Genomic DNA, 17,330 nt, shown 5'->3' with positions numbered 1-17,330 from the left:
CTTTTGGGGTATAATTTTTGTAGCTCTATTTTATATCCTAAATAATTAATGGATTCTCCTCTTTGTATCTTTTCAGGAGCAATTTGTAGTCCCCAGCAAGGCAAAATTTTCTTTACTTCTTCAAACATTCTTTCTAAAGTATCTGCATTTGAGTCAGCTAGTAAAATATCATCCATATAACAATAAATTATAGATTCAGGAAATTTTTTATGTATCACTTCCAATGGCTGTTGTACAAAATGTTGGCGCAAGGTTCAACATTCCCTATGGGAGGACCCTCCATTGATATCTCTTAACTGGTTGAGAATTATTATAAGTAGGCACTGTGAAAGCAAATCTTTCTCTGTCTTTTTCTTGTAAGGGTATTGAAAAGAAACAGTCTTTTAAATCAATAACTATGAGAGGCCATCCTTTTGGTAACAGAGTAGGCAAAGGAATTGTGGATTGTAGAGAGCCCATTAGCTGAATTACTTTGTTAATTGCTCTAAGGTCTGTTATTAGTCTCCATTTACTGGATTTCTTTTTAATAACAAATACAGGAGAATTCCAAGGGCTGGTTGATTCTTCAATATGCTGAGCATTTAACTGTTCTTCTACCAGCTCTTCTAAAGCCTGGAGTTTCTCTGTTGTTAAAGGCCATTGCTGAACCCATACAGGCTTGTCTGTTAACCATTTTAAAGTAGAGCTGTTGGTGTCTTTGGAAGATCATCAGTTGTTGTGCCCTGTTCTTGTATAATATGGATGGCTGGTGACCACACATTAGAATAATATCTTCTAATATTTCTCTCAGAAACATGTGCTAGTTTATAATTTGTTTCTGAGGTTGAAGGGTTGTTAATCTGAGTATTCCATTGTTGTAATAGGTCTCGACACCACAGGTTCACAGCTATGTTAGCCACATATGGTTTTAATTTTCCTCTCTGTCCTTCTGGACCTATGCATTTGAGCCATCTTGCACTATGTTTCACTTGAGATAATGTTCCACTTCCTAACAGTTGAACGTTTACCTCCTGAAGAAGCTAAATTGGATGCCAAAATTCTGATGCAGTCATGGTCACATCACCTGTGTCTACCAGACCAGACAACAAAACACCATTTATTCTTATTGTTAATTTTGGTCTTTGGTCATTTGTAGACGTTTGCCAAAAAATTTTCTTTATGTTTTCTTCTGAATTTTCTGTTCTCTCTGTTTCATCATCGCAAGCAGCCTGGTTTATTCCAATAGGCATTTGGTTGTTTAATTGCTCTGTGTAGGGGTTTCCTCCATGACTGCAGGAAAGGTCTGAACTGGATTTGCTGTGGGGACCTGCCTGAGGCCCTTCTTGGAGTTTCCTGAAGACTGAGGCAAAGTATTACTTTGCCTCTCCCTTGTTGATCTACATTCATTGGTCCAGTGTTTTCCCTTACCACACCTTGTACATACTCCAGAAGGAAGGGACATTCTGTTGCCATTGTTCCTTGAAGAAATATTGTTTCTAGGAATGCCCTGTTTATAGTCCCTTTTCAAATGTCCTTGCTTTCTACATCCAAAACATCTGACATTCCTCAAACCTCTTGAAATTGCTTCTCCTATCCACATATCATCATGGTCATGAGCCTCAACATTAAACGTGTCTATAATCCAATCTTCCAAGGGTGCAGATCTTGCCTTTAATGGTCTGATTATTCTCTTGCATGCTGTATTCACATTCTCAAAGGCCAAAGATTCGACTATTATCTGACTAGCTTCTGAATTCGGGACCATTCTCTGTACTGCTGAAGTCAGTCTTTGTAAGAAATATGTGAAGGATTCTTTTGGGCCCTGTATAACCTTTGTAAATGACTCCGTTTGCTTTCCTGGTTCCTCAACTCTGTCCTATGCATTCAAGGCTGCCATTCGACATAGAATTAGGATTTGGATATCATATGAACATTGTGTTTGTACTGAATCATATTGGCCTTCTCCAACAAGCTGATCCTGGGAGATTTGTATACCTTTAGCCCTCCATTGATTTTTTATGTTTTTAGCTTCCTCTTTGAATCACATGCACCACTGCAGCTGTGCCTAGGGTTCCAGAACAGCATTTACCCACTCTCTCCAGTCCTGTGGTATAGTCTTATTATAAGTTGACCAGGAGTTTAACATTTGCTTTACAAATGGGGAATGCATGCCATAAGATAGTATTGCCTCCTTAAACCTTCGTAAATCTAACATTTCAATTGGAGTCCAATTATTTTGTGCATTCATTTGACCAGGTAGCTGCTGCACAGGTACCGGATAAATTAAGGGTGATTGTGTGAAAATAGGCTTTCTTTCTGTAACCTTATAATCCAATCCTGAAACAATTTCACTGTTAATTTCTTCTCTCTGAATCTGAATTTCTCTATAATTCATTTTAATAGGTTTAACAGGCTTTTCTAAAGCTTTTATCCTGGCACTTAAATTGACTATCTTTTTAAATAGTAAAATAAGGAGAAGGAAAGTAATAATGTGCATAACCCCATCAACATTGATCTTCTCATATAGTTGTTCCACTTTTAGACTGCCTAATATTTTATCAAACAAAGCCCAATTTTCTTCCAATGTACACATAATAACCATTTTTTTAATGTGGAAAAAAATTTTTTCTTTTAAATAGTTTTTACCTTTAAAATATCTGATATCTTATTTGACTTACCAAGTCTGCATAGAACAGTAGAAATCTGAGGGAATTTCAAAAGAGCTACCTAGCGTCCAAGGTGGGAATCCAGGGAGAGAGAGAGAGAGAGAGAGAGAGAGAGAGAGAGAGAGAGAGAGAGAGAGAGAAAGGGTAGCCACAAGTTCTGGCTAAAAGCTTAAATCTAGCCACGTGTTTCCGCTTGAGCCAAGTCGAGCCTGGGCTCTGGCTTCCATAAGCTCTGACCACATGCATTGGCATTTTGGCCGAAAGCAGCTCTATCTGTGGTTGCAGTCGAGTGCGGCTGACTGGTATCTCTGGCAGGCCTGAGTTGTTCATAGCACCCGTTTTTTGGTTTTTTTTTTGTTTTTTGTTTTTTGTTTTTTTTAAATCTGGCTGCAAGTAGCTCTAGCTGCGGTTAACCACTTTTAGCTACGGTCAGTCGGGTCTGGGGCCTAGGCCAAGCTAGGCCCAGGCAGGGAGCTGGACCTGCCGGTTTTTAATGAATTCTTGCCACGTGGGCACCAAATGTAGATGTAACAGTCTTATTAAATAAGAAACACAGAGCCAAATACAGAGTTAAAAGCCCAAGAGGTCAGAGCAGTTACTAAGAGCTGAGACTAAAACTGCCTTCTGCCTGCTTTAGTCCTGCCGCTGCCATCCTTCCCCTCAGCAAGAGACCTACTTCCTGTGTATCTGTCTTTTTATTGACTTTCTGTTCTGCCTTCTCATTGGTTGTAAACCCAACCACATGACCTCCTCATCACTGACGGTCTATACAGACCTCCAGGTCTTCTATGGTTGGTATTGAGATTAAAGGCGTGTGTTTCCATGCTGACTGTATCCTTGAACACACAGAGATCTGCCTGTCATGTGATTGGGATTAAAGGTATGCACCACCACTGTCTGCCTCTTGCTATGGCTTGCTATTAGCTCTGATCCCCAGGCAACTTTATTTATTAACATACAAATAAAATCACATTTCAGTACAAATAAAATATCACCATATCTGTCCTAAAGTGAGAGTAGCTAGAGAGAAGAATGTAGTGTCCTGAAGCTGCACTGTGACCTCAGAGTGACAGTGTCACCTTCTTCATGAGAACTAGAAGGAGAGAAGTCTCCATGACCACTGTCTGAGGTGAGGTAGGAATGAGCTGCTCCTCAGGGAACTAACTTCAGAGGGGCAGAGACTCTGAGGAGAGTGGGCACATCAGTCTATCCCTGGAGGGGCCGTAGTGTGGCCAGACTGGACAAAACAGGGGAGAGTTTTCTGATGGGGAGAATCCTAGTGAGAATGTCATCAGGATGCTGGCCTAGGGATGCTGGTCCCTAAGATGGGGACGTGTATGGGAGTCAGCCTGGAGCATAGGGGACACTGTCCTGTTAGGCTCCCTGTCAAGGCAGAAGTCAGCTTAGCCATCATCTCACCTGTGTCTTCTGGACTAATCTAAGGATGTTTAACATGATCTTTGTCTCTCCAGACATGAGCATACCAGTGGATACTACAGAGTGTCACCATATTTCCTTGGGAAATTGCTGGGTGAGCTGGTACCCAGGAGGTTATTGACAAGTACTGTATTTACTGTTATAGTATTCAGCATAGCAGGTAAGTGACAAAGCAAGAGAGTGTGTCTTTACTCTTGGGGGAGTGTGTTTTGGTTTGTACAACTGTGGCAAGTCTAAAGTAGAAATGCATGAGTAGAAAAGCACGTCTCCACCGTGTGCCATCTAAAACAGGTGTTCAGTGTGAGGAAAGTCTCCAAGACTTGTTCACAAAATACTACAAGAGCTGTTTGTGAAACTGTGTTTTTACTAGAGATTCTGTGTATTATAATGAATGTAGACATAATGTACCCATTTGAGACAGTACCAATGGAGCAAGATCAATTATTAGATGCCTATCCATAGGTATTGTAGAAGATTTATTTTTTCTTTATGTTTTTGCCTTTGTGTGTGTGTGTATGTGTGTGTGTGTGTGTGTGTGTGTGTGTGTGTGTGTGTGTGTGCGCACTAAGTGAATGCAGTGACAGGGGAGGTCCAAAGAGGACATCAGACCCCCTTGAACTGGAGTTTCAGAATGTGAGCCACCATGTGGGTGCTGGGAATGGAATCTAGGGCTTTTACAATAACAGCAAATGCTTTTAATCAGTGAGCCATGTCTCTAGCCCAGCTACATATTTTTCTTTGTGTTTCTGTATAAGTGACTCCATATGTAAATAAGATATAGAAATGTGAATAATATGTTATACATATGTATGTGTGCAAAAGAACTTAAATGTATACAGTGTCTTGTAGTACCTAATCTGACAAAGAGAGATAATACTGAATTTGAGGTTTCTTGAAATTATCTAATACAATTATTTGAAATATATGCATAGATTCATTTGTGTATTATGGTTAAGCTTCACCGTAGACTAATTGTTCAGAATATCCATACTTTTTACACACACACACATACTCACACTCACACACACATTCACACATACACGGACATGAACACACATGGACACACAAACACAGACACACACACACACATATACACTCACACACATACACACTCACACACACAGAGAAAAATAAGCACTGATAAAGCTTAGACTTTGTTTTATAAGAGACTTATCATTCAGAACCTGTCATTTAGGCCGTGGGATGGCTGTGGGAAATGTGCTTGTCCTACAAGCCTGACAACCTGAATTTGATCCTCAGAATCCACAGTGAAGAGAGAATCACTCCAGAAAGTTGTCCTTCAACTCCACATGTACACCATGATACATGCACAACACGGCACATGTACATTATGATATATACACACTATGGTACATGGACATTATGATACATGCAGACCCATAATCATACATGCATTATAAACACCATGATAATCATAACAATAACTTTTTAAATAATTAGGCATGGAACTCAGCTCCCAGACTCTGTGTCCTTGTAATATTATAAAAACACAATACTCTGTATGACTCATAGCATTAGGTCGAGAAAGATTACAAATCAGCTTATGGAACCCATTGTCTTCCTGCATAGCAGTTACAAGGTGATTTCCTGGGGAAAACTAAAGTTGGAGGCACCCTCCTGTCCTCTAGATATTAAAACCACTGCAAGGTTGTTTAATCCTTGCCTGAGGTTTTTGTCCCGTGATGAACATAACCAACTCAACTTCTTGAGGAAAGGGTTTATTTCATCTTACAGTTCAATGTACTTCAAGAAGGTAAGTCAGGTCAGGAACTCAGGGCAGGAACCTGGAGGCAGGAAGTGAAGTAGGGGCCATGGAGGAGTCGTGCTTACTGGCTTGTTCCCTATGATTTGTTCAGACTGCTTTCTTATAAAATCCAGGATCACTTGTGTAGGGATGGCATTATCCACATTTGTCTAAGCCGTAAATCGTTCTTTGAGAAAATGCCCCCACTGGCCTGACAACAGACCAGTCTAATGCAAGCAATTTCTTAGTTGAGCTTGCCTCTTCCCATATGACCTTAGCTTGTGTTAAATTGACAAAAACTAACCAGCATAGTCCTGATACCAGTTTCATTACTAGTGCAATTATAATAAACACAGGGTAATGTGGATGTGAACGTGTTCTATTGCTGATTCTCCTGTGAGAGAATTTGGTAACATTTTTATTAGTTGTGTTGTCTGTGGCTCTCCATGTCAGGATCTCATAAATTGTCCATAATTATATATAGACGAGAACAGGTATTATATGGAAAGGTATTTTGTGGGAAATATAAAAATAAAGCCACATGATAGGGTTGGAGCGAGGCTCATTTGTTAAGAGTACTTGCTGCTTCTTTAAAGTCCCCCAATTTTTTTCCCAGCATCCATATGATCAGGTAGTAGTTGGAAACCCAGGGAAACTGGGTGACTGTGAAGCTGTTAGTAATTTTATTGGTTATTAAAGTATTGCTTTAAATATGTAAAATTCTCTTGATTTATGTAGATGGACTGACCCCACTTTTTTCTTTCTAAGGAGTAAACACAGATGTGAAGGATTTCTTTGCTATGTCATTTACCATCATGATGTTGGCTTATTCTGCCAGTTCCCTGTCACTGTCTATAGGGGCAGGGGAGAGAGCAGTGGCTGTGCCAACACTGCTTATGACCATCTACTTTGTATGCATGCTGGTGAGTGTGAATTGTGTTTTTCTGAAAGGATATTTTTCCTTGTGTCCTTCTTGAACATGTACATGCTTGACACATCAGTACTTGGGACATGAGGCCTTATGCTAAAGCTTATTATGGTCTGTAGGAGAGAAGGAGCCGCCTTTCCACCTAGGCTTTGTGGCTACTGCTCTGATGTCAGTTCTATGATGTGGTTAAAATGCCCTTACCAGATATTTCTTGGAGTAATATTACAAGCCATAATAACTTGGAACTTCAAGAAAGTGGTATGATTGGGTGATTCCCCCCACAAGACAGATTGCAGCCTTCCTTTCATGCTGATGTGAGAGACTTGCCTGCTGTTTTAACCACAGCAAGGTGATTCGGTTTATTCGGTCATCTCTAATGGGAAAGGAAGGGTCATGATCTGCAGTTGGTTGTTTTTTTACTCTTACTCTTTGCTCTGTTGGTGGCCCACCGTGCAGCTCCCAAATAAATCACACTGAATCTTATTATTACTTATAAATTCCCGGCCTTAGTTTGGCTTCTTTCTTAACGTAATGATCTCACCTACCTTTTTTTTTGCCTCTGGGCTTTTTTCTTTTTTTCTGTGTATCTTACATTTACTCTTACTCTGTGACTGGCTGGATACATGGCCCCTAGAGTCCTCCTCTTCTCCTTTTCTAACTCCTCCATCTTCTCAGATTTCTGCTCCCATTTATTCTCTCTGCCTGCCAGCCCCACCTCTCCTTTCTCCTGCTGTTCAGCTCTTAATTAGACCAATCATGTGTTTTAAACAGGCAAAGTATTACAGCTTCACAGTTAAACAAATGTAACTTAAAAGAATAAAACACATCTTTGTTCCACAGCATAAACAAGTATAACACACCTTAAAATAATATTCTACAACAATGGTCAATGTAAGTGCTCAGCAGGAGGAGTGTATCTCAGGGCTTACTTGTATTCTGAAAAGTATTAAAAATAGTGCAAGATTCTAGACTCCTAAGTACTAATTAGTCTCCTGAATTAGCATACTTCTGCTTCTCTTTCTGTAATTGATTACCCCATCTTAGTCTTTCATACCCATAAAATATACATTATTGTAAATAAATCAACTGATAAATGGAGCCAGACCCACATTTCCCCCCAAAAGCATATCAAGTAAATAGAACAATTGATTTAGTGTGTTAGTATTCATATCCTTTCTGCTAGTACAAGATTATACTGTAGCTTGGCAATGACAGATGCATGTCAGTAAGAAAGTGCTAAGTTTTGTTTTTATTTCCTATATATATGGCCATATATGTATAGCCATTCAGTAATATAAATCTTCAATAAATCTGTTACTAATTAATTTTTGTTTGAGAGATTCTTAAACACACATAAGGTGTTTTGATGAAGTCCATGCCATTTTCTCCCTCCAAAATCCTTCCCTGTGGACTTTTGAATGAGAAATGTCCCCTAAGGCTCAGGGACTTGAAGACTTGGTTCACAGTTGGTTGTTGGAGAGGTTCTGGAACCATTGGGAGGTAGAGATTTGATGGGGAAAGTCTGTCCCTGGGTGAGGGGAGGGGCTTGGGTGTTTATAGGCCTGTCCCCTTCTTCTTCCCTCTCTGCTTTGCACTGTCACATGAGGATGTGAACATTCAGCTTCCTCTCCCACTTCCTAGCCTGCTGCCTGCTGCCATGCCTCCCTGCCAAGATGGCCTCTTGTCACTCTGGAAACCTGAGGCCAAAGGAACTCTCTCTTCTACAGGTTCCCTGATCATGGTGTTGTGTCACAACAGGACAATGACAGCTGCATTTCCTGTCACTCTCTCCATTCTCCCCTCCCTGACTCATGCTTTGCTCTGCTTTCTGTAAACCTCTGGGTCTACCTAGCACTGCCCATGTGTGCCGGTGTTTAGGACCATCTACTGCAGCATGGGTAGGCTCTCAGGGGCCACATGCTTAAAGAAAACTAGTACCCCTCGCAGCAGCCATCAACTGCCAGTAACTCCTCAGGCAGGGGGAGGAGGTCATGTCCGCCTCTCCCCTCCATGCAGGGATCTTCTCTGTCTTGCTCTTGTACAGGTGTTCCCATGTTGTCACACTGCACAGCATTCCTATGTGTCACTGTCCAATAGTGACAGGAGAACCCTGTTTTGTTGCACTTGTCCACAGCCTCTGGCTCTTACAATCCCTCTAGACTCTTACATCCTGATCCTTGATCCTTGGGAGGAGGGGTGTGATACACAGATGTCCCATTCAGGGCTGGATCCTCTGTAGTCTCTCTTCTCTGTATGTTGACCTGTGGTGGGTCTGTGTTAATCACTGTCTCCTGCAAAAGGAAGCTTCTCTGATGAAGGTCTGAGATGTCCTAATCTATGGGTGTCACAACTCATTAGAAGTCAGTTTAATACCACATCCATTCAGAAGAACAACAGTAGATTCTTCTCTGGGCCCTGTGACCCCACAAGCCACAGCGTCAGAAATGATTTCCATCTTGTAGAGCAGGCCATAAATACAATCAGAACACGAATGGTCGGTCACCGCCGTTGTTGTAGTCTGTCCAGTGTTCACCTTGTGTTGCTTTCACCTCAAGAGAAAGAGCAGCAGAAAACCTCCAGGTAGGACGGTCAGTGTCCTTGAGCATAGTTGTATCTTCACCCCATGTCTCCTGGAATCCTCTCCCACATATTTCAACATTTCTAACTCACTGCCCATAGTTAGAGCACCCAATAAAGTTGTAAGTCACTACATACAGGAGACAAAGAAAAACCGATGGAGTGTTCTGCCCTATCATATTAAGGATTGGACTCACAGCACTGTGCAAGCCTGCTGACCTGGGTTGTAGACTACAGACTTCCTTTTTGTAAAGGCCTAAAAACCTGTAACATTCCTGGGTGTTCTTTTGGGGTATGGTGATGGTGTTTTCACCTCCCTCATTGCTGGGGTGCTGGACTCCCAGGGCTTGGGGCAGTAGACAAACATGGTGCTGTGGACCAGTTGATCGGTAGGAGATGGGCTCTGCTGCCATCCCAGAACAGGGACCCCACAGCCCAGAGGAAAGAACAAGGCCTAGGATCCATGTCAAGGAGTTCTCCCCTTGTTGATTCCTGTCCTTCTACCCCAGAGTATAGAAGGGAATCCTAGTCACCTTCCAGAGCCCAGAACTGCCTGAGCATTGTTATGGAAGATTTAAAAAAGTGAAATGCGGTTTACAGTGACTCCAGTGCATTGGGTGGAGGGTTAAAGAGGATTGAATGTGTACATATAAATAAGGTGGACAGAGCCTGTGTGACCCTTCCCATTTTCCCTTCTCATGAGTGATTATATATTTAAGGGGGAGAATGTGGGTGCACAACAGAGAAGTTTGAAGAGGTGGGACACTTTACACTGAAGTGCAAGGCTGCTGACATCAGTGCCCAGGGAAATACACAATCTCAACACAAGGAAAACCTTTAAAATTTGTATTTAAAAGTCTTGTTTATTATTTTTTTAATATGAGCCTTTCTAACAATTCGTTTTCATGTGTGTCTAATTTTACCCTTTCCTAAAAAAAAAAACAAAACAAATAAACAGAACACTTTCTCTGATGGGCAAGTACATGTGTCCCAAATTGTCTCCTTTGGTTCATCCAGGCAGTCTTTAAAATTAATTCTCAAAAGTAACCTAACAATACCTCCTACCTAAAAGATATGTTGGTGGAGTTCACTTTGTTTTTACTTTTGATAATGTGCTTATAAAACTGATATAGAGAATTGAATACTTGGGTGAACTGTATTAACTGCACAGCGCATGTGCCCAAGGAGTGATTGCTATAATTGTGTGGCAGGACATCCCCAGGATCAAGTATACTTTTCCTTTGATTGGGACCCTGGTTCTACCAGAGCAAATGGCATGTTGTCCTCTTTATGAGAGAGGGACACATGGGGTGGTAAAATTTCCCACAGTCTGTTGCTCTTGTTCCCAGATGTGCAGACAGGCCCACAGAATGCCTCTTATCAATAGAGAAGATGAATTATTCCTCACACAATACAGGGATGGATTATTTCACCAGTGGGTGGTGATACCTCTGTCAGTTTTATTGTTATTGTTCAAGATTGTCCCCCTAACCTTGATCTTTTTTATTTCCATGTGTAACTTTATATTATTTTTTTCAGTTTCTGTGAATTGCATTGAAATTATGATGGGGATTACATTGACTCTATTGATTGCTTTTTGTAGGATGGATATTATAATTTTTATCCTATGAATCTATAAACATGAGAGGTCTGTCTATCTTGTATTTTTCTCAATTTTTTTCAGTGTCTTAAACTTTTTATTGTACAAGTATTTCATTTGTTTAGATTTATTCCAAGATTCCCCACCCATCCACTCGCTCCCTTTTTCTGAGGATTTTGTGAATGAGACTATTTCCCTCATTTTTTCCCATTATGTTTGCAATTTGTACTTAGAAAAGCTCCTTACTTTTCTATGTTTGTCATGGTGTTTTATCACAGCCACAGGAGAGGAACTAAGACAACTGGTTATTGTATAAAGTTTCTATGTGGGACTTTAAAACTAGTTATGAAGCCCATTGTTGTACTTTCTATAGAAGCATTTGGTCAGGTGCAGTCTGAATGCACACACACAGTCGTTGTTTTGCATATCCTACTGTACATTAGACTAGATAGGGCAAGTTTTAGGTGAACTTCAGAGCTGTCTCTTGTTCATCCTTGTTCATCATTCATAATATCTATACAAATTAGATATTACAAGGAATCTAAAAAGGATTTTAAATATGGGATGAGGGTATTTAAAGTTTAAAGAATATTTATAGCTTGCAGGCCATTTTAAAGATGAAACAATATCTATAGGATTTGACTTCTGCAGAGTTGGATGGCAAGTCCTTATTTTAAAAACCATGAAGAGCCTTGGCTTTGCAACGAGTGAAGAATTCTGTTTAGAGTTAACTGAAAGGATGTTTTAAAGAGCTGGTCTGAGCAGAAATGGTCAGAAGGATGAAGGAGTCTTGAAGAGGGAGCATCTTGCCTAGAATTCTTAGTCAATAGACTGGATCGAATTCATGGTTCTGTTCTTTGTAGTATATCTCAGGTCTATCACTACAATACACCGACTTCATGCAAGACCCTGGATGGATTCAGTACTTCAACATTCCTCATTATGGATATACAGTAAGTTGTCCTGTCGGTCACTGTCCTTGGGGTCTCCAACTGTAGCAACTGAAATGAATCCCAACCAAGTACTTCCCCCACCTGTAATTTCTAACCAGCTGCTCCCCAGGATTTTCCTTCCAGGAGCAAAAGATGAGAACTTTCCTGTTAATTCTAGCCAAAGGTCAGTGAGTCATCTGGGGTTTTCCCCAGTCACATTTTTTTTTAAGCACACACATACACACACACACACACACACACACACACACACACACACACACACACACCATGTATCTTTATCATAATGATCCCCATTCCTCGAAGGCAACTCCTTCCAAATCTCTCTCACCTTCCACTCCCTCCCAACTTCATGTCTCCTTTTTTTTTTTTTTTTTTTTTTTTTTTTTGTGGATACTATCAAAGTCCAACTTGGTGAACCAGTGAGTTTCATTAGGGTTACTTACAGGAGCACAGATGACTCACACACAGCTGCATCACCAAAAGCCCACCCCTAGTATGAGTGACAGCTCTCAGAAGCTGGAAACCTGGAGCACACTGCACGGCTTGCTAACATACTGGAGACTAGCTCTTCCAGGCAGCTCAGCGTCATATTTAACAGAGTCTCTCAGCCATCCTTACTACTTAGGTAGGCTTGGGACAGGAGAGGCCTGGTCAGTCTGCACAGTTTCAGGGACTTCCTGAAGCTGTTTTGAGTTGTTTACTTTCAGAGTTTAAGGAGGTTCCCTGCAGGATGGTCTGTTTGGCTTCCCTTAGCATGCCTGTTGTTTTACCTCCCTTGGACACCTTGGCGCAGGGGGAGGGGCCTGGACCTGGCTCAGCTGAATGTGCCCCAGACCCTGCTGACTCCCCAGTGGGAGACCTTGCCTTGGAGGAGGTAGGAATGGGGGGTGGGTTATAGTGGACGGCTGGGGTGAGAGGAGGGAGGAGAGGGGAATCTGAGGTAGGTATGTAAAATGAATAGAAAATCTCTTAATAATAAAAAAAGGAAAAAAAAAAAGAAAAATCAAGGACATTAAATTAAGACTATTACCTGAACGTTATGTATGTTCACAAGCTTAAAAATAAAAACAAAAAAAATATGATTAAAAACAAAAAGATACAGTGTGAAATGGGCCCCAGTCACATGTTGTTTAAGGGAAATAAAGAGTGAGAAAAATCCCAGAGTAAAGAGGAAAGATAGATGATATGATGAAAAGCAAACAGTTGTGATTATACCCAATAAGGAAATAATGAAAAGATCAGGGACTAAGATAAATAGTTTATATCAAGAAATTAAAAGAAATGGAAATCATGTGATATCATAGTCATATTGGCTTGCCAAGCTTTCTCTGCAGTAAAGTGTGTCTTAACAGACTTTCTTACTCTCATAATCACAACTGGTTTTGATGAAAAGAAGCAAGAAATATTGTTAGTATAAATCATAGTATTGTTTTAATTACAGTGTTTACATGGTTATCTATAAGAGAAGGAAGTGCCTGAGGTAATCTGGTTAGAGAGTCTACCTCTCAGTAGTTGGGAAGAACCATCATTTCAATGCTAAACCTCCTGAGTGTGAGGGAGGGATACTGCTTTGCTGGGCAGAATGAACTTGATACGGTTTTGTTTGTTTAAAGTATTTTTGGAAATAGGCAGGTGGTGGTGGTACACACCTTTAATCCCAGCACTCGGGAGGCAGAGCCAGGCAGATCTCTGTGAGTTTGAAGCGAGCCTGGTCTGCAGAGAGAGATCCAGGACAGGCTCCAAAACTACACAGAGAGACCCTGTCTTGCAAACAACAACAACAATTTTTTTTTTTGAAATTACAGTCAAGATTGAACTTGAAGTTATAGCTGTGTTTAATTTTTGGAAACTTATATAAATTAAACTATTTCCCTCTCCCTATTCCTGTTTGTGTTACAGGCTTTGCAGCACAATGAATTCCTGGGACAAAACTTCTGTCCAGAACATAACACAGCAGAAATCAGTAAATGTCAGAACTATATAATGTAAGCTTGAGTTCAGTGTCGTCACAATGGGGACACAGAATGCTCCTGGACTTGGAGGGGAAACTCATCCTTTCAGGATTAACACTGTCCTCTGCCAGTTACCCAGAGAGAATCATTGTACCCAGTGCACATGTGGATGTGTTTTGATCCTACTGCTCCTTGGTGTAGATAATGCTTTAAAAATGGTTTTGGTGTCTTGATTGTGGATTTGAGTTCCTTGTTTCAGGACATTTGAGTTTGACATAGTCTGCTCTGATAGTTTAGGAAGGACATAAGTTTCTACATGTATAGATCATGGTACCTGTGAGCAGAGCCTGAGAACGTCAGGGCAACAAGGCTAAAATGAGTAAGCTTTGCCTGACAGATTTCAGAGTCTTTCCTCTGCCTCACACTCTGGAAGAATTTAGAAAGTCAAAGGATGGTACATGTGTGTGTGTTTGTGTGTGTGTGTGTGTGTGTGTGTGTGTGTGTGTGTGTGTGTGTATGCATGTGTATGTAGGATATAGGTAAAATCTCCTATCAGAAGACTTGTCCTGCAATGAAAAACACACATTTTACTATGTTGAGAAGGAAATATCATTTTTGTCTAATGCCAGGAAAATACCTTTGCTTTCTTGATTTTTCTCATTGATTTGATTTTGATATATAAATTGGAGAGTAATATGATGATATATTAAATTTCCCATGGATGCTCAAAATAACAATGACTAACAGTAACACAAATTATGTTTGAATTACTGATAAGAAAACAGGTATGGGGGGTATCTTATTTCCTACATCTCCTTTCTCCTGGTTTGGTCTGGTCTCTTTATAATACAAATTCCTTACCGGTTAATGGTCAGGAGGACTTAGATGTATAAAGTGAAACCAGAAGAGGGCTGTCCATAGACCTCATGTTCACCAAAGAATTGTCTTTACAAGAGGAAGAAGAAATCTGTCCTGTCTGTAGATTTGGGAACTTTTAAATCCTAAGAGATACACAGAGATGGAGACACACAGGGATAGAGACACACAGGGATGGAGACACACAGAGATGGAGACACAGGGATGGAGACACACAGGGATGGAGACACACAGGTAGTAATTGTATATTCAGAACTTTTAGCAGCAGCTGCTTTTCTAACCTGTTTCAGGGCCCCTGCTGTGCTCCAGCTGCTACCCAGGCTCTGTCTGTAGCCATGGGCTGCTGGGGATGTTCCATAGCTGAGTATCTGTAGTTGTCATGCTCCCTTAGTAGAAGAGCTGACAGGAATTGACTGACTCCTGTCAGAAACCCTTAGTCTCTCTGGTCCTTGGTCTAGCATTTGATGCTGTGTTTATTGCATGACTGTCTACTGAGTCAGCAGAACTGCACCAAGATTGATCTCTTAGAGTGTCTGTGTGTCATTAGGAAGCTGAGGTTTTCCACTTAAGGAGAAACAAGTCCTTTATCCATGCCTTTGCCCTTTGAGGAGAGGGCAGCATTGTAGATTTAGAAATGAATGACACAGTGAAGACTACAAAGTTGGATCTTAGTGTGACTCTCTAAACTGGGCCTAGTTTACTGAGCCTACTTCCTTTATGCTTTTAAATAGATGTGATAGCTAAGCCTCTTTGGATGGTTTTTGAAATTAACTAAGGGACCTGATTCAAGTAGTTTATATTGACATAATATATAACAAAATTGTAAGTACAACATTACTACTACCAATTAAATATAAAGATGAAATTTTTAATGATGTGTTGAAACTATGAGTTCTTAAAAGGGAGGAACAGTGAATGTACTGAATAAACTTTGACATTATTTTTATGTATGTTGAATTACAGATGTACTGGTGAAGAATTCTTGACAATCCAGGGCATTGATCTCTCATCATGGGGCTTCTGGAAGAATCACGTGGCCTTAGCTTGTATAATGATTATCTTCTTATCAATTACCTATGTGCAGTTATTATCTCTTGAGAAAAAGAGGTGTTTTAAAATCACCCTTCCACTTTCTTTGAATTAAACTGACATTAAAAGAAATTAAAACTTTACCTGTCAGTGGCCATGTCAGTGGAGCAGCAGGTAGCACTTGGATTTCAGGAGTTCAGTCACCAGAGTGCAAGGCAATGGTGGGTGAATCCTGGATAGGCAAGACCGGAGAACTTGAGTTTTAAATGTCTCTTGCTAGTGCTGTGCCATTACATGTTTGCCAATGCCACTTTTCTCTGGTATCTGGCATGGTATGAATGGGTGTGGGGGATCCCCACTGCCTTTAATGTAGTGTGATTATCTCATAAAAATATCATGGTTTACTAGACATTTTTTATCTGTGGATTATTATGAAGTTGATTTCCTCTTAGCCTGTACTGTTCAACTGAAGTAATGATTTTATAATAGCAGTGATAGTTTTAATAGGATTTTGATGATTAAGAACTTTTCAGAAATGTAGTAAGGGATTGTGATAGAGGTTAGTTTGGTGGGAAAATTAATATAGGTAAAGTTAGGATATCATGTTGCCCCCACCTCTGAGAAAGCAGGGGCTACAGAGAGTGGAAAATAGGACCAAGGAAGTGTTATGCATTAGGACTTATGACTTTCTCTTGAGAAGCTGTTTAGACTGTGGTTTAGATTAATTATTAAGGAAAACAATCAAGTCCCAGAAATTAGCTCAAGTTCTTTTTGATGTTGGGAAATGTGTTCATAGGTTTCAGTGTGCATCATAGCTTTAAACAATTGACTTCATGTAACTAGAAAACAAAGAATTAGATGGTTAGTTAAGATATTTGGACAGGACTCTAAAATATGAAAAGTGAAATCAGTAATCCATTTTTCTGACAATTATAAAAATGATTGCCTATGTAAATGATTGTGACTGAAAGTCTCCAGATCTATAAGTCTAAAATATAAATGTTTAACTGTATTGGGTGCTGGGGATAATTTGTGTTTTACCTGTAATATGTAAAATGTTTACTCTTGTAAGGGAAATGGGAAACATGTTTTTTTTACTTGTATTCATTGTAATCATTTGCTTAAAAATAGAATGTAACAATATTGTAATTTTTATATTATTTGAAAAATTCTGATGGGGTACATAAGCTGTAATGGAAAAATAAAGAAGTCAGATGTCCATCAACTGATGAATGGATACTGAAAATGTGGTACATTTAAGCAATGGAACATTATTCAGCTGTTGAATGCATCTAGAATCACTTATTCTGAGTGAGCTAACCAAGAACCCAAAAGACAAATACTGCATGGTTTATCTTACATGTGGATGTTGGCTTTTAAGCTCTAGGCATGTGTACTTCAGTCTGAATACATAGAGGTTAGGCAGCTAGTAAGGGACCAGGGAGAACAAGAGGATCCAAGGAAGAAGAAATAAGAGTACAATATTATAAAGAGATAAATGGAAAACTAGACTAGGATTCAATGGGAGGGTATGTGAGGGCAAGGTAGATGAGGGAATAAAAGGAAGG

General features: G+C 40.1%; 1 protein-coding gene across 1 annotated transcript; it reads left to right on the top strand.

The window, feature by feature from the left end:
* Positions 1-7,657: 7,657 nt before the first annotated feature.
* LOC128108814 (ATP-binding cassette sub-family G member 3-like) lies at positions 7,658-16,969 on the top strand. The gene is made up of 4 exons (XM_052735846.1): positions 7,658-7,666; positions 11,816-11,905; positions 13,805-13,890; positions 15,697-16,969. The coding sequence occupies exons 1-4, from the start codon at positions 7,658-7,660 to the stop codon at positions 15,875-15,877; spliced, it is 366 nt and encodes a 121-aa protein (XP_052591806.1). The 3' UTR covers positions 15,878-16,969.
* Positions 16,970-17,330: the final 361 nt, after the last annotated feature.

The sequence above is a fragment of the Peromyscus californicus genome, unplaced genomic scaffold (assembly GCF_007827085.1).
Source record: "Peromyscus californicus insignis strain IS unplaced genomic scaffold, ASM782708v3 Scaffold_13__1_contigs__length_99412109, whole genome shotgun sequence".
NCBI classification, from domain to species: Eukaryota; Metazoa; Chordata; class Mammalia; order Rodentia; family Cricetidae; genus Peromyscus; species Peromyscus californicus.
Note: the sequence above shows the minus strand (reverse complement) of the source record. Positions and strands in the feature narration are given on the sequence as shown.